Source organism: Nomascus leucogenys, chromosome X (genome assembly GCF_006542625.1).
Source record: "Nomascus leucogenys isolate Asia chromosome X, Asia_NLE_v1, whole genome shotgun sequence".
Lineage (NCBI taxonomy): Eukaryota > Metazoa > Chordata > Mammalia > Primates > Hylobatidae > Nomascus > Nomascus leucogenys.
The window spans coordinates 28,792,354-28,816,063 of NC_044406.1; the positions used below are offsets into that span (position 1 = coordinate 28,792,354).

Consider the following 23,710-nt stretch of genomic DNA (forward strand, 5'->3'; position numbering starts at 1 on the left):
ATTACTTTCACCTTGGGGCAGGAGGCACCTCGGTGGGAGGCCGCACTGGGGGCTGCCTAACCAATGCATATCCTGCTGGAGTGCCCTCATATTTTTAACTCTTTGTTTCTAGGGGACCACATGAGCCCTCGGGGATTGTGTGTGTGTGTGTGTGTGTGTGTGTGTGTGTGTGCGCGTGCTGTGACTATCATGATGCTTGCTTCGGCCCTACTGCATTCCTCTGAGAGCCTGATTTTGAGAAAATGTCCATAGGATTCAGTAGACTGCCAAAGGGGTCTGCACAAAAGAAAGCTTAAGACTTCCTGCAATGGGTTATTACCCTAGACTAGATACACTCATTAATAACAGGCAATTTATTGCCCATAAACAAATAGACATATAGTAGCCTAGATTTTATCTGGACACAAAGAAAAACTAGTTCTATGGATTATAATTAAAGGGGCAGCAGGAGATAACAATAAAGTTGCTTTATGATTTCATGCCATGTTGTTCAATATACCAGTTACAAACATAATGCATCTAAAAGATGAAGTGTAATTAGTGGTTTTATAACGATGTTGCACTTTCTGGAACTATAACCCCTCGTTATAGCATGTGTGTTCCCTGTGGATCTTTAAATCCATAACTGTGTACAAAAAAATCCCCCAATAAAACAGAAAATCTCCTCTTTCACTTCTGCATGTCTTTATAAGCAATCTTTACAGATTGCTTCTTGACTCCAGTTGGATACAAACACAGTCTTCCATACAGCTGATGGAAGTGGAAATGAACATAGAGCAAAGTGACCTCCCACTGATACTGGCACATAATTACATTCAGTGTCATGATGTTACTTCCAAAGATACTTTTTGCTTATGTTGGCTAGGTTTTAATAGTTTTTGAGGCCTTACTTAAACCTGCTGAAGCTTTTTTCAATCAAGTTAATGGTTAAGACCTTAAAATTTATTATAACAATATGTACAAATTTGATTTGAGCAGGTTCCATGAAATTGCTACACTTGTGAAAATAGCTTATTATACTAGTACCCTGCTAGTTTTTTTTTTTTAAAGATGTACAGAGCTATGTTACCTGTTGGCAAATGTCTTCTTTAACGATGGAACAGAGAAGTTTGTAACTGTCTGGAATGAAAGTATTTCTTTAATTGAATACAAAAATACTCTGCATGTAAAAATATTAAGAAAGTTTATTTTAAAATATTTTACACTCTTTTGCCCACAGCTCTTTATTCTTCCCTCATGGTGAACTGCACTACTGCACTTATGTGGCCCACACACCTTTATAACTTTGTACAGAGCATTTCCAGCATCATATCATCCATGCTGACTGTGCCAATGATGGGCCTGAAGAACAGTTCGGCAATGACATTGGCATTGATGAATCTCAGCAGGAAAAGGGTACTATTAAGTTCGATGAATCTGTCATGGGGCCCTCGGTGCGTCATCCTGACGTGTTCACTGAGTATTTGCTGAGTTCCCCACTGGAGTCCCTGAATGTACTTCACGCACTGCAGGCCCGGCACGTCTGGAGGGAGAAAAATCTCTTTGTTATAAAACAGCTCACCACAGAGTCCTTTGCTAGCTTTTTAAAAATAGCCATTTCTGTTTCGTCCCAATTAAACAAGACCCAAAGCTTCCTGGTTAAAAGGGTAAAATGCCAAACCAGTCTAAGTTTTCAGAAGCAACATGTCCAAGAATGAAACATCATGTGATTATTCTTACTTAATATTTACTATGTTTGTATGCACACGTTTGCAAATACACTGGCCATGAGCCAACAAATGCACACAATTTAATAGGACAGTAGAATATAGTTTAATGAATCATCATTCCAGTTCACTTTCTATGCAAATATGAAGAAGTTCATGATATTTCAAGAGGTGGGCACTTTACCTATGAGAAACAAGCCATGATAAACAAGAAGTGTTGCCGGATGACAAATGTTTTTACCATTCTTCTTTGAACTTTCCATCATTATACTGATCGTTCAGCCAATGGTGGTAAACTTCACAGCCACAAACTTTGACACACAGTTTCATTTTACCTATTTGCCTGCAGGCCAATATTAGTCTAGAGGCCCGAATAATTTGAAAGCTAACACTGGCCACTTAGCTCATTGTACCATGATTTCTGTATTGGGGAAGATTTTGAAAAAAACAAAAGAATGATTCTAATGAGTGTTCAAAAAGGCTCTTCTCAAAAATATTAAAGTAAGAAGTTTTTGAACATTCTTATAGTCATTAAAAGTTTAAAAAGCAAACATGAAAACATCACGAATTGTACTATGATTCAAAAATAACTTTTGTAATAGAAAACACATGACCTTTTGCAGTATAGTGTGATACCTGAGAAAAAGTGAATGAAATACAATGCAGGAAAGTTTAAGTGCATGTAAGTTTTTATAAGGAAAGTAATAAGAGGAGGCTGCTTTTGAAGGTCCTTTGATCTTCCATGATAATAATATCATTGCAAAGTTCGTTAACTTGTATTCAAGTAATTAGCAGTTGACCACTTGGTTTAAATGATGTTAATGATGATTGCAATCATTTTCCTTCCCTTTTCCAAAAAAGTTCAACAGAAAAGCATTTTAAAAGCACCATGCCAATCATCACAGAGCAGCAGAACCAGTGTTCTTTAAAAAAATAATAATGGTAATAAGTGAGAGGCACTCCTATTAGAGGCGAATATCAAATCTCATAAACAAAATAAGAACAAAAATAAAGCAACAAGTTTAATCCATATTCCAGTTCTGATTACCCTAGTCCACACATTATCATCCCCTACTATCTACAGCTTGAGATCCAGGCTTAAGACCCAATTTTGTTGTATTTGAATTCCATTGATGAAAGTAGGAAGAGGCTTGCATGAAACTCCACCAGAAATCTGAAGCTTCTCTAGGTCTAGATTCATGGCTTGTGAAAACTTCATCTTGTGTATGCCACATTACCTTTCTCTGTGTTCACAATATACCCCTCCACCTTCTCCCCACCCAAGTGGTTCCCCCTACACAGACACACAAACTGGCCTTCAAAATAAGGTCAGGGAAGAGAAAATGCAAATGGACTCCACAGTTTTATATCTCCTTAAGTTTGAACCCATATACATATATATATATGTTTAAATTTATATATGGGATATACCAAGGATAAACAGCAAAGAGAGGCCACAACTCTTAATAGGCATTACCTTTCTCCCAAATATAGGTACATTTGTGTTTCAAACACACTCAGGTTAGCTCGTTAAACTCATACTGAGAGAGGATTAGGAAAAGTCAATCAAGAACAAGGAAGAAGTGTGTGTGTGTGTGTGTGTGTTAAAAGTATATAAAACAGAGTCAAGGGAAACTATTGATACTGAAACTAATGGAATGTAAATTTCTGGAAGCTGAGCCCCTCTCACCTTTATATCCCAACAGGACAAGGAACATAGTGGATGATTAATAACACTGGCTGAAGGAATAAGAAGACTGTTTTCCAAATTATCTTAAGAATCATCTGCGACACTTATTATGAATGCAGATTTGCAGACCCTGGGCCAGAGCTACTGAATCAGAATCTATAAGGCAGGAGCCTAGAAAGACTTTTATCTACTCCCTCCCACCCCCAACCACACACACACACACACACACAAGTACTTCTTACACACAGGCAAGTTTGGAAAACAATGGTATAAGCAAAAAGGTAACATATAACAGACACTGGGGTGAGCTGAGGTCTCTACGTCATGAAACATGAGGTTTGAACGAATTATTATCCCACCAAATACTGATCTATGCACCCTCAAAAATGCTAGGCAGGGGGCAGGGACTTAATCAGAGATTCTAGCACCAGGGAAAAAAGATACAAAAGGAGCATTATAAAAACTATCCCAACTCAAATTGCCTGGAAAATTTTGTTCCCACTTCAATCATTTTGAAAGGACGCTGGTTGAAGATGATTCTAGTAGTGAGAAACACCCAAGACAAGGTGCCTGGCTGTCCAGGGAGATGTTCCCCCAGTGATTTGGTTGCACTCTGGGGGACAGTGTGTCCAGCACCCAACAGACAACCTGAAAGTTTGGTGCAGCCAATATCCCACTGGGCCCAGAAGATAGGACCCTCAGGTGCCACAACACAACAGCCATTTACTTTGGAGTAAGGTCACTTGGGACCTTGGGACACATCTACCTACTCAGTAAAATGGGGTGGGGGAAGGCTACAGAGCAAAGAGGGTTGATTAGCAGGTCTGTAAAGTCTCTTTGAATTCTAAAATACGCTGCTCCTGCTCTCAGTCCCTAATGTGTCTTTTTTCCCTATCCCTTTGCCAACCTGATATTATTCACAGAGACTTGGAGGAAGGGATAGTCCAGATGCTTAGGACCATACAAGTAACCATTCAGAGGCAGGCCCATGAAACACTACATCTAGTGTCCTGTCTGGCAGTGTCCCTAGGGAATAGTCTCTCTATGGGACGCTTTAACAAATGTTTCCTTTTTTGCTAGCCTTAATAGATTTCCTCCCCCCAAAAAAGGTTCTAGTAAATTTCAGAATGGGTTTTCAGAAATCGATGTTGCAGAATCTTCAGTGAGCAAAAACTTTTTTTAGAAAAAGATATGCTCTGGACTTAAAAGAAAGCTGGAGAAGAAAGAATAACCATTTCCCATGAAGGCACAAACTTTTCTATAGTAAGAAAAGTGTAGAGAGCTAAGTACAAACCTAAACAAACAACTCCCCTCCTCTTGGCTGAGTTTCTGACAGCAGCCCACCCAGCAGAAGTGATTCCTGGAGCCCCCCACCCCAACTCTGCTGAGTTAGTCATGATTTCTTCACCTTTGCCCTGACACTCTCCTGATCACTGAAAGCTCGTTACTGCCCGCGCCCCTAGAGAGGCACTGCCCGATGCTTTTGTGAGCTGGGAAAAGCCGGCGCCCAAGGCCAGTACCCTTACCCGGGTTAAAGAGCACGGTCCCCTTGAGGTAGGCGTACTCCTTGGTACTGATGTTCAGACTCCAGCATTTGGAAAGAAAGCACTTGATGGCTTGGACCTGGGAGGCAGAGGGCACCTTCCTGGCCTCCGCCGGCGGTGCCAAATGGGGCTGCAGCGTGGACACGGGCAGTGGCTCGTTGCCCCCGGTCTCCCGCCGCCTGGTGGTGAGGATCTTCTGCAGCATGCTGGGCTCCGAGACTTCCACAGTCTCGAACTGCAAGCGGTCCTGGGCCAGCTCAAGCATGAGCAGAGACGCCCAGCAGTTGCGCACCAGCACCAGCTGCTGGTCCAGGGGCAGCACCTGGAAGCAGGGCAAGTACTTGACGAAGCGCAGCGTCTTCAACAGGCCCGCTGAGGCTGCCTCGCAGACCACCTGTGGACTCTTGAGCGCCACCGGCCGCAGCGCACCACAGGAGGTGTCCCACCAGGGGGCCCTCGGGCGCTCCTCCGGAGCCGTCTGCGCTTGATTTGTGCTCGTGGGCATGCAGTAGAGGGTGCTGCCCTGCTGCGGGTGGTCTTCACCGCAAAAGCAGCAGCGGTACAGAAGCGCCGTGGCCCGCCCGCCTGGTAGCGCCTCTCTACCCCCTGGCCTCTGCGCGAAGTAGGAGTGGTCCCACCACGCGCCCCCTGGCCGTGCCTCGGGCGCTGCCGGGGCCACGTGCGTTTGCTTTGCGCTAGTGAGCAAGCTGTAGAGGATGCTGCCCTGCCGCGGGTGGTCTTCACCACAAAAGCAGCAGCGGTACAGGAGTGCCACGGGCCGCCCACCCGGAAGCCCCGCTCTGCCCACCCCGAGATCAGAGCCGCACGAACAGCCCCAGCACGGACCCAGCGTCGCCTCGGGCGCCTTCGGTGCCGCGTACGTTTGCTTTGCGCTCGTCAGCATGCTGTAGAGGATGCTGCCCTGCCGTGGGTGGTCTTTACCGCAAAAGCAGCAGCGGTACAGAAGCGCCACGTTCCGCCCGCCCAGCAGCCCCTCTCTGCCCACCCCGGGCTCATCGCCGCACGAACAGCCCCAGCACTGATCCACCAGCCGCGTCTCTGGAGCCTCAGGAGCCGCGCGCGTTTGCTTCGCGCTCATAAGCATGTTGTAGAGGATGCTGCCCTGCCACTGGTGGTTCTCGCCCGCCATGGCCCGCGGCGCCCGCAGCCCAGTTCTGCCCAGTGGCTGCCTCCTGGGACCTATTTATACCTAGCGCGCACGCAGGCGCGTCGGCCGCCTCGGTCGCCTCGGTCTGGGCAAGGGCGCGGAGGCGGGCGGGGGGGACGCGGTGCTGCGCTCCGGTGTGTTCGCCCATGACCTCGGTGGTTCGAAGGGGCGGGTGCTCTTTAAAAGCTGGAAATGGAAGAGGAACAGCAGCGTGGGAGCTCCTGGACACTTCCCTCCTTCCTCTCATTACCCCTTTCCGTATCTCAGGAAGACCGGCGGAGAGCGAGCGCCTGGATGCTGTTGCAACTCTTTGCATTGAATCCTCGCATCTAATTTGTTCCCTTTATTGGGAGGGCAGGGGAAAAGAGGAAACATCTACTTCTATGCTCTTTGTAAGCTTCCATTAAGTTATCACAGTTTGTGTAACTTATATTTGTATATGGATAGGGAGGTCTCATTTTCTGAGACCTTGAAAAATACAGAACATAGACAAGCATCATATGGGAACTCGGTGGAAATGCCCAATCTCAGGCTCCAACCAGACTTTCTAACTCGGAATCTGCATTTTAACGGTGTCCCCAGGGATTCACATGCACCTAGACGTTTGAAAAGCACTGGTCTAAATATGCTATCATAAGCGCTCAGTTTAATTCCATCAGTATTTATAAGCGCCCACTATGTCCCGGATGCTGTTTTAAGAGAGCTGGGGGCAGCGAGCATGTAAAAGTGCCTAAAACTTAGGAATATAATAATCACGAGGGGATAATATTGTTACAGTGAGAATTGTTTTCATTTTAGTATATGTTTTTATTCTTTTTTTCTTTTAACTTTTAGGTTCAGGAGTACATGTGCGGGTTTGTTACATAAGTGAATTGCTTGTCGTGGTGGTTTGGTGTACAGATTATTTCATCACCCAGGTAATAGTATCCAACAGGTATTTTTTCTCATTCTCTCCCTCTTCCCACCCTCCACCGTCAAGTAGGTTCCAGTGTCTGTTGTTCCCCTCCTAGTGTCCATGTGAGCTCTTTATTTACCTCCCACTTACAAGCGAGAACATGTGATATTTGGTTTTCTGTTCCTGCGTTACTTTGCTAAGGATAATGGCCGCCAGCTCTCATTCTTTTTCATGGCTGCAGTGAGAAATTTTGATCCTTGTAAAAGTATTCCATTGGTAAGTGTGTAATTAGCATTTCTTTTCCCACCCTTCCTAAGTGAATAATGATAAATAGAAGCATCAGGAAGCCTGGATCCATTAGTCTTCACTTGCCACACAGCTGTGAAGACATGGGGCAGGGAAGGGTATTGATATATACCAGCTGGTATAGAATCATTTTTACTTTTTCCCTCCCTCCCATCCTCCCTCTTTCTTTTTTTGCTGTTTCTTTTCCTTCCTTCCTTCCTTCCTTCCTTCCTTCCTTCCTTCCTCTCTCTCTCACTCCTTCTCTCTCTCTCTTTCTTTCTCTTTTTCTTCTTCTCCAGGACCTAGAATTCTCAGCATAAGAGGAAAACCTAGGAGACCCCCGTGTTGCTTCCAGCATGAAATTTCATTCTGCCTGTGAGAGGCCCTAAATAGCACAGTGGTTAAATCCCTGGAACTAGCACTAGATTGCCTCAGTTTTAATCCTGGCCCTGCCACTTTGTAGCATCATAACCTTGGGCAATGTATTAGTTTCCTTGTTGCTGCTTTGCTTACCACAAATGTAGTGGCTTAAGTCAACACAAACAACACAAATTTTTTATGTTATAATTCTGGAAGCCAGAAGTCTGAAATCAGTTTCACTGAGCTAAAGTCAAGGTGACATTTCTTCTGGAAGCTCTAGGAGAGAATCTATTTCCTTGCTTATTCTAGCTTCTTGAAGCTGCCTAAGCTCCTTAATATCTGATCACATAACTCCGGCCTCTGCTTCCATCTCCTTCTCTGATTCTTATAAGAATCTTTGTGACTATAATGGATCCACTCAGATAATCCAAGATAATATCTCTATCCAAAAATTCTTAACTTGATCACATATGCAAAGGCCTTTTCATTCTATAAGTTAACAAATGCACAGGTTCTAAAGGTTAGGACATGGACATCTTTGGACGCTATTCAGCCTATCACAGGAAAGTTACTTAAGCTGTTTGTGCTTCAGTTTCTTCATTTGTCAAACATGCACAACAGTGTCTGTATGGTAATCTTTATACATGAGTTAATTTGTGTAAAGTGTTTATAATAATGTTCGTTCCATGGTAAGTGGTGGATGTATCAACCATTTTAGGACAACGCGGAATAACTTCAGAGTTAGGAGGTGTTCCTGTACCAGCACTGCCACAGTTCTGTCTCTCCTAGGGAAGCCTCACACACACACAATTTCCACCCAGAAGATTTTATCCTACTTTTTTTGGATGTCCACATTTCTTGGCCCAGACTCTAAACACTGGATGGGTCACCTGGTTCACACAATATTATGTATTGGCAATATTGTTTCATGGGCTATTTCATTATTTGTCATTTCCAGTATTCAGGCTACTGTTTGGAGTATCGTCGTTACTGCTTTAGCAGTATTGTGGCAGTCTTCACTCGCCACACAGCCTCATCCCTCAAGTGCCACACGGGCACTGAGATCAGTGGCTTAATGAATCCACCAACCAGCCTAGCTGAAAAACCCAGCCGACCTTAGTCCCCACCTTATGTTGCCAGACCTAGTCACGATTTCCTTTTCTTCCCAACACCTGATATGATTTATTTAGTTGTTCGATGCTTACTGATTGTGTCTCCTCCACTAATATAAAAGTCCTTTGAGGGCAAGGAATCTGTCACTCTGTATGGCATCCCAGCAGTTAGAATGATTTCTGACACATAGTAGATGATCAAAAAATACATTTGTTGGCAAACTGTACCTTGAGGGAGAGAGAAGGCTATGGCTCCTACTGCCAGTGTGCAGGCCGAGCACTCCCACCCAGCTATCGCTGCGCTGACCCTGGAAGGAGGGCAATGTAGTAGGCCTTGTTAGACTCAGCATTTTCTGGAGGCCTGTTTTGCTACTCAGAGTGCTGCAAGGACTGTGGTAAAGTAACAGGAAAAGTGGGTTAACAGTCAAAAGACCTGGCCTTGAATTTGGGTTCTTCCACTCTAACAAAATAACATTAAACAAGTCATTTAACTTCACCCTTCTCATTTCTGAAGTGGGGACAAAATTCTATGAACCAATATTAATATGTACACTCTGTTCTAAGTCTGTAAGAGAGTTATTTTTTTTTAACGTGGCCATTTTCAGAAATGTTTGCTGACTCTTCCATCACATTGGGATATAAATAAACAAATTTACACTCATTTACTTTCTAATGATTTAACTTTGAGCAAAGTATTTAACATTGTTAGCCTTTTCATCTAGGAAATAAGCAGTGCTAAAAACTAGTTTTAGTACATGCACCTTGGTCCTGTATCTTTCTAAATTTGTTTCATCTCATCAAGTAGATTTTTTTTTTAATTCTAGAAACTTAAATCCATTTTCTGTGAGCAATCATTCCCACCTCACACATATCTGATGCCTTTGAATTTTAGGCATCGTCTGAGGTTGAAACTTAAGTGCAGTGCCGAGAACCATGAATTTGTAACATATTAGTTATAGTTTCTCGTCTTTCTCAGGGGTTGAGTCTTCCGATTTTCTTACTTGTGTTTTCCTTCAAGTTGCGATCTTCTATTTGCCACTCTGAAGGACCTTCTAGGTTCTCTGGATTGACTTTTTCTAAGAAGAGATTGCGTGCTTGTCCTTCACAAGTATTCATCCTTGAAAACGTCACGAGAAAACTGACTTCATCTTTCCACTTTCCATTTTTTTCCCCTGAACAAATAGCTCCTGAAAAACAAAATCGTCCAAACACACCAGAGCAGAGATTTGCACAGATTAATGCCAGCCTGCTGGTTGCTACAGGATTAGTGAAGACATAACCTTCTAAAGCAGGCAGAGCCTTTTTCATTTGATTTGTTCTGTGTCCTCAGACCACTGTGACACCTAGACAAAAGGACACTTATCAACTGCACCTGTCATGTGCTGAGTTTGTCCACAACTGCAATTTGGATATTTACACTGACTCATTGTGCGATGACCTTGGCCAGTTGGACACCTGTTCTGCGAAATCCATTATCTGCTCCAACTCAGGGTGGGAGTAAAGCTGCTCTGCCTGCCTGAGTGCAACCTTCAACTTCAAAGTAACGCAGTTTTTACTAAAGGATGTAGGAGTGAAGTACAGGTAGGGATAAAGCTGGGTGAAATTGTAAAATTGACCTTTTCACAGCAAGCTGCTCCTGACCTGGGAAGCCATGACGATCTGAAACATGATACGAATTTTTAACCTGGGCTTAAAAGAGCTACAATACCTTCGAATTCAGTTCCTTCAGTGACAGGTGACAGGGAGTAACAATAGTGTTTTCCTTGTTTTTTAAAGTAAATATCAGGTAAACACTATTGTAAATAAATACTAGCTGATAAAACCAAGAGATCGCCTTTTACCTTTCCCTTTCTAAGACCCAGAATGTCTAAAGCTATATTTATGAAGGAATTAATAGGCTTTAGGTGATTCATGAAACCCCTAAAGAAGATCAAATCGTTAGTCTTTATTTCTTCTGATGAACTACAATGAAGTTAATCAGCTGCATTAGGGGTCACAGAGTTTCTGATCTGGAATTGTGACTCTAATCGTTACTGTAATCCTGAAATGTTCTAAAATAAACTTTCCAAATCAGTCAAACAACCACTTTGTTCAAGGAAAAATTTAATTCCATTTGTTTTTCTGAGTCTGCCAATTCTAAATCTACCTCAATACCAGATATTGATGATACTATCTAATTAATACTACTAAATAAATTTAACTGACTGGCAGGTTTAAAACTTATGGCCCCATTGATTTGATTAGCCAGTTTGAAAAGCATTTCTCTATTGGTGCACATAACTTGCTCCCCAGTAACCATGATAATTTTAGTTAGAAACTCCCTGCTTTGGGTATGGAATTGTTCCAATACCGTTCTCCTAAAAATTGCCTTCTTTTCTCCTCCAACTTTTCTTAGCAACTTACTCCTCACAATCCTTGTTTTTGTTTGTTTGTTTGTTTTGTTTTGTTTTTGAGACAGAATTTCGCTCTATCACCCAGGCTGGAGTGCAGTGGTGCAGTGCAATCTCAGCTCACTGCAAACTCTGTCCCCCGGATTCAAGGGATTCTCCTGCCTCAGCCTCCCAAGTAGCTGGGATTATAGGTGCCCGCCACCATGCCCAGCTAATTTTTGTATTTTTAGTAGAGATGGGGTTTCACCATGTTGGCCAGTCTGGTCTCAAACTCCTGACCTCAAGTTGTCCGCCTCCCTCGGCCTCCCAAAGTGCTGAGATTACAGGTGTGAGCCACCACAGCCAGCAACTCCTCACACCTGTAGCTAGTTTTCCAAATAAAGACTGATGCTTACAGATAAGTGAGATTATGAGTGTTCGCTGCTCACAGCCTCCGATACCTTCCTGTCACACATAGAAAAGTGTAGCCTTGTAGGCCCTAGACTTTAAAATCTTACAGGATCTGGCCCTGGATCTCTCTCCAACTCCATCCCACATTTACTATGTGGCTCTAGCCACATGGCTTCCTTGATATGCCTCAAACCTGCAACCTCCCTCATCTGGACTGTTGGGCCCACTGCAGATCATCACATGACTCATTGTTTTCACTTACATTAGGCCTTTGCTCAGATGTCATGACCTCAGAGAGGTCCTCCCTGGCCCCCTTGTCTAAAATAGCACCACACCACTCTATCCTTGTTGTCTGCTTTATTTTTCTTCTTGATCCTTATCCGTATACATATATGTTTATTTTGGGTTATTTCTTGTTGGCCTCTCCCAGGAGAATATACATTCTATGAGAGGAGAGACTGAGGTATTTGCTGCTCTAGCTCTAGCATGGGGAGTAGTGCCTGGAACATGGGAGGTGATGAATAATGCGGTCCAGTTATTCTCTACATCTACTGTACCTGAGTGCCTTCTGGAAATTCTTTTTATTTTCCTGTTTACTTGGCAAACATTTCCATGGACAATTCCTTAATTAATCACCCGAACAACTATCTGGCAACCCACTCCTGCTCTCTCTCCATGGCTTCCCTCTCTGGTTTAGGAGTCTCAGGTAGAAAGACATCGGTAGACAATGCCAACCTTCTCAGGAGCTTGTTACTTACAAAAAAAAAAAACGTGCATTTTTTGGGTGTGTTTTCTGGGTCATGTGTTACTCTGTCCTGGTTTATCCATCAATGTAACTATAGCTCCCTTCTATCTTCCAAAAATGTATCCAAATCTCTGTCCAGAGATTGTTTCTTTCTCAAAGTTGTAACAGATTTATCCTGTCTGTATCATTTACTTTGTCATTCCAATAGGATTCTGTGAGAAAAAGTAAACCTATATGTTCCGTCTGTTACCTTGAGCCACATGTTTCTGGTTGACAGTTTGTCAAACATGAAACTCTTGGGAGTGTGTGTGTGTGTGTGTGTGTGTGTGTGTTTAGAAATTGTGCAGTATTAGGTGCAAGGACTTAACCAAAAGTTGACCAGAGTCTACAAGGTTCAAGGTGGTAGAATTTGGTTTACAGACTGGTGAAGGGAAATTCTTTCCTGCTGGAGTTCTGATGAACAGAAGTAAAAAGGCACCATTAGGGACCAGATTCTAAACATCGGTTCAATAACTATTCAGCAGCATTTGAAATGGGCATTCCACATGTAAGAAAGGACACATACAAACAAAAAATGAAACTTTTGGTGAAAATTGTATTAAAATCCACCTAAACTAGAAGCAATGTAAATCAAACATAGTTTGCTATTTCTCCTGTATCTAGAGCTGTATGTAAGAAAGAGGCAACTTGTGTGTTATTGGCATCCTTTACTCTGCAGATGAACTTTAGTCTTATAATAAATACTTCCTTTTAAGACAGGAAAGGTCATTCTAAATGAGTTTGCCTTGTTTGGCATTTCTTAAAATTTCATTTAACTTCTTAATTATGATTATTCATTTATTTCCTAAGTATCCTTTGAAAATTTCTTGACTGATGATCACTACAGCATAGCTTTTCATATATCAAGGCCATTAAGTTCTCTTAAAATGGTACATTATATAATGCATTGCTTCACTATGTGCAAATCTCAGCTATATTTTATTAAGACAAAGCACACTTGGTTTTTCATTAGCACTCAATCAATTACTTCTAATGTAATAGAGACGGCCAAACAAGGGATACATACTTAGGCAAAATTCCAAATGTAGCCCTGGGAACAAGGAGGGAGAAGAGAAATGTTCCTTGACAATCACAAATAATAGTATTTCATTTAAAATATCCTAAAATAGTTTTATGACAGAGACACTAATGGTGCACTAAGTCCTGGCTACACAACTTGGGTTCCTCAGATCAGCAGCATCGCCATCACCTGGGAGCTTGTTAGGAATGCAGAAGCTCAGGCCTCACCCCAAACCCCCGCACCTATGGGATCAGAATCTGCATTTAAACAAGATCCCCAGATGATTTGTATTCGCATTAAAGCTTGAGAATCACTCTGTAAAGCTCTGCTTCTCAAATTTGGCTGCACTTTGCTGTCATCTTGAGAGTTTAAAAAATTACTGAGGTTCTGATTTAATTAGCATGGGATGTGACATGAGTAGAGAGAGTTTGAAACACCCCCCCACCCCGCCCGCCTTCCAGGTAATTCTGATGAGCAGCTAAGTTTGAGAATAATTGCTGTTAAAAATAGAACCCAACATCATCATCATTGTGAAATAATAATAATAATGTGAAGAAGTGATATTTTGGGGCAATGAAGTCTTCAGAAAGCACAGATGGAAGCAAACATTAGAACTGTAATTAATGGAAGTATTTTGTGCATAATCACCTTTACACTGATCAGTTTATCAGGTTAACAGAATGATAAGGGGATGGAAGAGAAGTGGTGGTGGAGAAGGATAAGAAACGAAACAAGAGGTGAGGCCTCGTAAGCTAGACCTGGGGAAGTACAAAACCACAGGGCCCTTGATAGCAAAGGTTCGGTATATAGACTAGTGTGGTAAACAAGGAGTCAGCATCGAATTCACCTTTGGAAAACTGAGGCTCCTGGAAACTACAAGTGGTACTCTTGTCTCTCCTGCCCTATTGAGGGCATGGCTATATGTGTGTGTCACCTAACAAAGTCATACAAAGAAAGGAGAAAGGCCAAGTATTGTAACTGCCTTAGCCTGAAGCCTTATCATCTCTTGATTGCTTTATAACACTGAACTCCTAACTGGTATTCCTGTCTCTCTCTCATCATCCCACTACCGACATGCTGCCCAAGTGATCTTTCTAAAGTATGGCTCTAATCTTATTCCTTTTCTTAAAAGGAAACACTCCAAATACATTCCATTTCATGAAACATTACCTCCTTAGCATAAAGGGTATGAAGGAAACTAAGATTTCTTGAGTATTTGATATTTCTTTTATTCCTCAAACAGGATATATGAGATAGGTTTTGTTGATCCCATTGTACAGGTGAATAAAGGGTTTTTTTCAAGAGGAGAATATTTAATGGCAGAGACAAAATTGGAACTCTGATCTACCTGTATCTTCACTACCTCTCTAGCATGGAACATAAGACTCTTTGTTACCTAACAGTCTTTCTGTATTTATCTCCCAACCTTCTCTCCATATTATAGATGCCCCGACAGACATTTAACATTTCCAAAACATGTCGTGCCTATTGCTATTCCTTTAAAAATTAATTTTCTTTTATGCCTCTATACTTTTGAAGATGGTATTTCTTGTTTCTGGAATGCCCTCTTTTTAAAAAGAAATCTTTGAACAATTACATAGCATTTCAAATTCAAATTCAAATCCCTCAATTAGGGTTTATCTCTATATTTTTTGGTGTGATCATTGTACTTTCCATATATCCTATTCACTTTTGACATGTTGTTTTGTAATTATTTTGGTGTATCTTTCCCTATTATAAATTGGGGTTCTTGCTGATGCAAATCATGTCTTATCCAATTTCATAGTCAGCCTATTCTTCAACTTAGGGTCTACTTCAGTCAGTTTAGCCTAGGTTATGCTGTATAACAACCCCTTAAATCTCAGTAGCCTACAACAGCAAAAGTGTGTTTCTTGCTTTTATCATAGGTATGATGTGGCTCTGTTTCATGCTATCTTTACTCCAAGACCTAGGTTGATAGAACAGTTTTCACCTGGAATATGGCTGGTTTTGTGACAGAAAGAAAAGTGTTCAGATGATCCATGACACTGAACATTTTATGCTTGGAATTGATACATACCACTTCTACTCATATTTCATTGGCTAAAGCAAGTTGCATGGCTGCTGCTTTAACAGAGTGGCCTGCTAAACTACCCACTTTTTCAACAGTGCCATGATACACAATTTACGCAGGGCCACGATATATAATTTTACCACAGAGATGGACACTTCAACTTACATAGCCAAATGTGATGTCAATGACATAGAGATATCCCTACAGTGAGAGGAATCAATAAATAATGCCATGTACTACAGGGTCACCTACACTACAGGAAATTCACCTGTTCTTCACCCAATGAAATTGCATTTTATGCAAACTTGCATTGTGTTTGTGTGGTATTTAAGCATTAAAATATTAATAAAATCCTACTATAATCATAAAATTCGAAATAATGAAAATTTCTTATATCTAAAAATTCGCCCAAAATTACACAATTTCACAACTGTAGGGCCAAGTGAATTGAAAATTCTGCTCTATTGCCCCGTGGCAGCACTATTTTAGATAGTACATGAAAATAACATCACCTTTCATCAGGACTAGTCTAGACTTTTTTTTTTTTTGAGACAGAATCTCACTTTTGTTGCCCAGGCTGCAGCGCAGTGGCGTGACCTCGGCTCACTGCAACCTCTGCCTCCTGAGTTCAAGTGGTTCTCCTGCCTCAGCCTCCTAAACAGCTGGGAGTACAGGCGCATGCCACCACGCCTGGCTATTTTTTGTATTTTTAGTAGAGACGGGGTTTCACCATGTTGGCCAGGCTGGTCTTGAACTCCTGACCTCAGGTCAGGACTGGCCTTTAACTGTATGAGTCATCAGAAAACAAACTCCTTATACACAGTTTCACTGATTGCAGATGCACAATACATGTTTCAATCTCATCCACCACTCTTCCACTATTAAAACTGTAATTCCCAATTTCAACCCTCATATGACCACTAAACCACTTCCACAGAGACATCAAAGCAAGTTCAACTGCTTCTTCTCATTCACATGAGGAATATAAATATACAGTTAAGATAACAGAGTTAGTGTTGAAGATTAGATGTGTCACAGTGTCAGATTTTAAAATCAGGATTGATAGCATTTTCCTGGCTAATACAAAAAAAAAGTGAAGTCCTACTTCTACTTTCCATTATCCAGCCAATTAACAAGCCAATTATGTGGCTTCAGAAACTTTTTGTCCTTGTCAACATTTATCAAGTAAAATCTTGGTCTAAGAAGGTTAAACTCTGCTTAACAAATGCTACCAAAAAAAGGGAAGAAAATGATTTTTTTTGTCAAATATCTATCTTTCATATTTAACATAGCACTATCATGGACACATTCATTCCAGAGTATATTTATATGTTCATACGTGACAATTTGAATGTGTTTAATTACCATGAAACCTGCTCTTTCTTGTGCTCTAAATGTTCCATGAACATCCTCATATGCCATGTTGCTCCTACAAATAGTGTGATGCTCCTTTGAAACTTGAGCTGATAACATACAATTATTATGGCAATCATTCTGAAGGTAAATTAGACAAGGCATTTTTGCCTAAACATGAGCAGTTAACTTAAATAAGATAATTAAATATATGTTTTATTCCTAAATACTTTATTTCAATCTTTACAGAAATAACCAAGACACTAAGCATATTAGATGTCCAAAAACCTTCAGACCATTCAACAAGTGTATTTTTCAATGTGTCCTGCATATTTGACTTTCTGTGCATTGTTGGACATTAAATCTATTCTTTTAACAGATTTTTATGAAGAATCTGGTATATTCCAGGTAATGGGCTAAGCATTTGCTATGGATTACTTCACTCACTTTAGGAGTATTGGGAAATAATTTCTCGGAAAGTTATTCTTAAGTCAGGCCCAAGAAGAATCCATGGGATTTAACAGGAATAGATGAGCATTTTAGGTAGAAGGTACAGATGGGCAAAAGCCTTCGGGGGCAAAAATCTTAGCATGTTCAAGCTGAATGTCACAGGGACACACTGTGAGAGGGAACAAATGGATCAAGTCAAAAATGCCACGGCCTTTGATGGAGATAATGAGCTAACCCACATTTTCTGTATCTAATTTATGAGTGTTCATTGGTATTTATTTTAAAAGAAACCGAACTCCTCTTTTCCTTATGTTTACAGACATAGAAGAAAATTTTGTGGCAAGTATTCTGCAAAAAACAACCCAGCAAGCAGAATTATAAAATGGGTCACGTTTTTCACATTTCTACCAATCAGACTGAGGAGCACATTCTTTAGGCATAGGGTTTGTTTTCAGGTAATTCTTTATGTGCTTTATCTTAATACTGATATCCTGGTACCTTGAGGGTGTCTTTATGTTGACAATAGGCCCACACACATTTTGAAAGGCAATAAATCCAATCTGAGTAAAGTGGATTTCTTTCTAATAGAATACTCTACCATCATAATATTGTTTAACACAATTTAGAATTCTCATTAACTTCAGTGAGAATGTGTACTTAACAAAGCAATCAAATAGTGTCTTATGTTTAAATATAGAATTTGATACTTTCCCTGTCCTTCTCATGTTAATTACTGAATATCAGGCACTTGAGTAATGTTAATTCCATGGGTATATCTTCACTGAACTATGTATTCGCTTTAAAGATTTTTTTTTTAATCTTCCTCATTTTTCTTTTTCTTTTTTTTTTTTATTATACTTTAGGTTTTAGGGTACATGTGCACAATGTTCAGGTTTGTTACATATGTATCCATGTGCCATGTTGCTTTGCTGCACCCATTAACTCATCATTTAGCATTAGGTATATCTCCTAATGCTGTCCCTCCCCCCTCCCCACCCCACAACAGTCCCCGGAGTGTGATGTTCCCCTTCCTGTGTCCATGAGTTCTCATTGTTCAGTTCCCACCTATGAGTAAGAACATGCGGTGTTTGGTTTTTTGTCCTTGCGATAGTTTACTGAGAATAATGGTTTCCAGCTTCATCCATGTCCCTACAAAGGACATGAACTCATCATTTTTTATGGCTGCATAGTATTCCATGGTGTATATGTGCCACATTTTCTTAATCCAGTCTATCATTGTTGGACATTTGGGTTGGTTCCAAGTCTTTGCTATTGAGAATAGTGCCGCAATAAACATACGTGTGCATGTGTCTTTATAGCAGCATGATTTATAGTCCTTTGGGTATATACCTAGTAATGGGATGGCTGGGTCAAATGGTATTTCTAGTTCTAGATCCCTGAGGAATCGCCACACTGACTTCCACAATGGTTGAACTAGTTTACAGTCCCACCAACAGTGTAAAAGTGTTCCTATTTCTCCACATCCTCTCCAGCACCTGTCGTTTCCTGACTTTTTACTGATGGCCATTCTAACTGGTGTGAGATGCTATCTCGCCACATATCTACAACTATCTGATCTTTGACAAACCTGAGAAAAACAAGAAATGGGGAAAGGATTCCCTATTTAATAAATGGTGCTGGGAAAACTGGCTAGCCATATGTAGAAAGCTGAAACTGGATCCCTTCCTTACACCTTATACAAAAATTAATTCAAGATGGATTAAAGACTTAAATGTTAGACCTAAAACCATTAAAATCCTACAAGAAAACCTAGGCAATACCATTCAGGACATAGGCGTGGGCAAGGACTTCATGTCTAAAACACCAAAAGCAATGGCAACAAAAGCCAAAATTGACAAATGGGATCTAATTAAACTAAAGAGCTTCTGCACAGCAAAAGAAACTACCATCAGAGTGAACAGACAACCTACAGAATGGGAGAAAATTTTTGCAATCTACTCATCTGACAAAGGGCTAATATCCAGAATCTACAATGAACTCAAACAAATTTACAAGAAAAAAACAAACAACCCCATCAAAAAGTGGGCGTAGGACATGAACAGACACTTCTCAAAAGAAGACATTTATGCAGCCAAAAAACATATGAAAAAATGCTCATCATCACTGGCCATCAGAGAAATGCAAATTAAAGATTTTATTAAAACTTTCAGAATGTTCAACTCATTTCAATCTCTCTCCCATGTTTCTTATTAAAGCCCTAGTTGGATAAGCTTAGGTTTGTCTGTGGTAATCAGTCATTCATTCCAAAATAATAGTGTCTTGAGCAACATAGAAGTTCACTTCCATCTCAACCATATTTAGTCAAGATGGAAACTCCATGTCTGCCAAGGCATCTCCAGATTCATCAAGGACCCGTCACGAACATCCTCCTATATTCCTTTTCTACAATCATTATTAGCCCACAACCTTATAGTCAAGATGATAGTGTTAGCTTCAGCAATCCAATCCACATTCCAGCCAGCAGGAGGATGAATGAGATGGGAATAAGTGGTAAAATGTCCCTGAACATGGTTACTAGAAAGCTCACGCCACCATTTTCTTTACACGTCATTGAACAGAACGTAGTCACGAAGACACACCTGGCTGAAAGAAAGACTGGGAAGCATAATCTTACTTCCACACAGCCATGTGCTCTGGTAAACTCAGGGATTCTATTACTAGAAAAGAAAGACAAAATAGATTTTTGAGTAGACAAACATCTCTGGTACAGAATACATTCTGAAATCTAAAAATAAATAAGTAATTTTATCCAATATGTAAAATGATATATGCCTTTTCTGTCTTGGCTATCCTCCTCTTCCCTGCACTTGTCACCCACCACCCATCCTATAGCCCTTATTCCAAATGCTCAAGCATTTCTATGATTTTGCGATGTGTGGCTTGATCAAAGAAATGTAAGTTATATGTTTACTACATTTTGAGATGGAATTTTGCTCTTGTTGCCCAGGCTGGAGTGCAATGACCCGATCTTGGCTCATTGCAACCTCCTCCTCCCGGGTTCAAGTGATTCTCCTGCCTCAGCCTACTGAGTAGCTGGGATTACAGGTGTTTGACACCATGCCCAGCTAATTTTTTTTTTTTTTTGTATGCTTAGTAGAGACGGGGTTTCACCATGTTGGCCAGGCTGGTCTCAAACTCCTGACTTCAAGTGATCCACCCGCCTCGGCCTCCTAAAGTCCTGGGATTGCAGGCATGAGACACCGTGCCCAGCCTACTACGTTTTGAAATAAGTGTTTTTTACCTAGAGCTCTCAATCTAGTCACCGACGTATAAGAGTAATTCTCTTTGGGGTCTAAAAATTCACAATTTATCCAAGATTATTCCAAGAGGATCTCTTTTATTGATTCACATAACACAAAATTTAGCATTTAAACATTTTTATGTATTATTCAGTGGCATAGTACATTCATAGTGCTGTGCACCCATCATCACTAACTAATTCCAGAACATTGTCGTTTTTCCGAAAAGAAACCTCTTACTACACATCAAGGAATCATCCACATTTCCCCTTCCATCAACCCTTGAAACCACTAATCTGCTTTCTATGTCTATGGATATGCCCATTTTGCACATCTCATATAAATGCAATTATACAATGTGTGGCCTTTAGTGTCTAGCTTATTTCAATTAGCATAATGTTTACAAGGTTAATCTATGTTGTAGGGTGTATCAGCACTTCATTCCTTTTTATGGCCAAATTAATATTCTATTGTGTGAATATACCACATCTTGTTCATCCATTAATTAGTTGATGGGCGCATGGATTGTTTCTACTTTTTGGCTATTATGAATAGTGCTGCTATAAATATTTGTGTACAAGTTTTTGTGAAGACATATGGCTTCATTTCTCTTGACTATATACCCAGGAGTAGAATTACTGGATCATATGGTAATTCTATGCTTAATTTTTTTTAGGAACTTCCAAATTATTTTCCACAGTACGTGAAACATTTTACATTCCTACCAGCAGTTTGTGAGTTTTACAATTTCTCTGCATCCTCACCAATACTTATTTTCTGTTTTGTTTTTAATTATAGCATCCTAGTGAATGCAAAATGGCATTTTTTTTCTAGTTTTGACTTACATCTCCCAAATGCTTAATGCTGTTGAACATCTCTCATGTGTTTGTTGGCCATTTGCATATCTTCTGTGGAGGAATGTCTATGTAAGTCGTTTGCTCAATTTTTAATTGGGTGGCTTGTTTTTTGTTGTTATTTTTGAGCAGTACAACTTCTTTATGTATTTTGGATCAGTCTCTTGTTGGATATATGAGTTGTGAATATTTTCTACCACTCTGTGTGTTGTCTTTTCACTTTCTTGATGGGTTCTTTGATGCACAAAAGTTTTTTTTTATTTTGATAAAGTCCAATGTATCTATTTTTGTTGTTGTTGTTGTTGCTCATGCTTTTGTTGTCATATTTGAGAAGCCACTGCCTAATACACAGTCACAAAGATTTACATGTTTTCTTCAAAGAGTTTTATAGTTTTCGCTTTTGATTTGATTCTTTTTGATGCTATTGTAAATGAAACTGTTTTCCTAATTTCATGTTTGTATTGTTCATTGCCAGTGTATAGAAATACAGCTGTTTAGACCGGGTGCGGTGGCTCACACCTGTAATCCCAGCACTCTGAGAGGCCAAGGGCGGGGGTGGATCGCTTGAGGTCAGGAGTTCGAGGCCAGCCTGGTCAACATGGTGAAACCCTGTCACTACTAAAAAATGCAAAAGTTAGCTGGGCATGGTGGTGTGCGCTTGTAATCCCAGCTACTTGGGAGGCTGAGGCAGGAGAATCACTTGAACCCAGGAGGCAGAACTTGCCATTACAGTGAGCCCAGATTGTGCCACTGCACTCCAGCCTGGGTGATGGAGTGAGGCTCCGTCTCGAAAAAGAAATACAACTGCTTATTGCATGTTGATTTTGTACCCTGCAACTTTGTTAAACTTGTTTATTAGCACAAATTGTGTTTTTATGTGTGACTCTTTAAGTTTTAGTTTTACTTCTCTTTCCAATTTGGACACCTTTTTTTTAATTGTTTAATTGCCCCGTGTAGGACTTCCATACACTATTGAGTAGAAGTGGTTAGAGCAGATATCTTTGTCTTTTCTTTGATCTTACAGTAAAAACTTTTAATCTTTTACCATTGAGTATGATGCTAGCTGTGAGATTTTCATAAATGCCCTTTATCAGATTAAAGTAGATAACCTCCATTCCTAGTTTGCTTGTTGTTTTATCATGACAGGTTGCTGGATTTTGTCAAGTCCTGTTTCTGCATCAATTGAGTTGATCATGTGCCTTGTTTCCTTCATTCTGTTAATACAGTTGTTGCATTAGCTGGTTTTCATATGCTAAGCCACCTTTGCATTCCTGTGATAAATTCCACTTGGGCATGGGGTATAATTCTTTTAATATGCTACTGAATTCATTTTGCTAGTACTTTGTCAAGCATTTTTGCATCGACATTCATAAGGGATATTGGTCTGTAGTTTTTTTCTTGTGATGTCACTACCTGGCTTTGGTATCAGGGTAATATTGGCCTCATAGAGTGAGATTATTCATATTAGCCAAAATATGAAAACAACCTAAATGCCCGTCGATAGATGAATGAATGAAGAAAAGATTACATATGTTTATTATATACGTATATATTATATATTTAGTGTTATTTATTACTTATCCATATATATCAATATATGGGGAACAGAGTTAGTTAAGGCTTTTTGTCAGATGATGATATACTCAGAAAAATCAGAGAGTAGCGTGAAGTGGCAAATTCAAAGCAGCACCCAGACAGGCTGATGGAGATATAATTTTAAGTCAGAGAATTCCATAAGTGACATGAAAATTCAAGTAGGGATGATTTAAAGGGGAAACAGGAGATGCCTATAGTGTAGGTATTCAGATTGACAGAGGTTGTTTTAAATATACCTCTGACCTCTGACCTCAGTCACAGGCGACTGGACAATCCAAATAGTTTAAGCTAATGATAGTCATCTCAAATTGTTTTTTCAGAAAATATAGTATATAGAGTGGAAGTAATTAAATGTTTAATGGTTAGAATTTTCTATTTTGAAACATGAGTGAGAAAATAATTGTAGATAGTAATAAATGGGCAATAGTATACTATCTATGCACAAGGATGCATATTATATTTTATCCCTGAGAGAAATTATGTACCTTTCTGTCACCTGCCTATGCCAAAACAGTGGTAACCATTCCAGTACATTTAAAACCATACATCAAGAGTTTTCTCTTTCTAGCAGAAATTCAGAAAGAGTTTTAAACAAATATCTGCAAGGATAGAAGGGGGTACAAAGCAAAAATGTTTTCAAGCAATATTTGCTTATTTCCGAATTTCAGATCCAACATCCATGTATTTACCACCAAAAACTGCAGGGAGGCAGGCAGGCAGGAAGGAAAGAGATAGAACCATCACCTCTAAAGATAAAGTTAAGAGATAAATTACACAAAGTTTTTGAATAATTAAAATA

General features: G+C 40.3%; 1 protein-coding gene across 1 annotated transcript; it reads right to left on the bottom strand.

Annotated features, from left to right (window-relative positions):
* Positions 1–1,166: 1,166 nt before the first annotated feature.
* NR0B1 (nuclear receptor subfamily 0 group B member 1) lies at positions 1,167–6,329 on the bottom strand. Its single transcript, XM_003261178.2, has 2 exons — positions 4,923–6,329; positions 1,167–1,522 (listed from the first exon to the last, which is right to left on the bottom strand). The coding sequence occupies exons 1-2, from the start codon at positions 6,088–6,090 to the stop codon at positions 1,278–1,280; spliced, it is 1,413 nt and encodes a 470-aa protein (XP_003261226.1). The 5' UTR covers positions 6,091–6,329; the 3' UTR covers positions 1,167–1,277.
* Between the last annotated feature and the right edge of the window lie 17,381 nt (positions 6,330–23,710).

Coding starts and splice junctions, on each gene's coding strand:
- NR0B1 (XM_003261178.2), bottom strand. CDS start 6,090: ATGGCGGGCGAGAACCACCAGTGGCAGGGCAGCATCCTCTACAACATG. Junction 1,523..4,922: donor GACCGTGCTCTTTAACCCGG/GTAAGGGTACTG, acceptor TTCTCCCTCCAG/ACGTGCCGGGCCTGCAGTGC.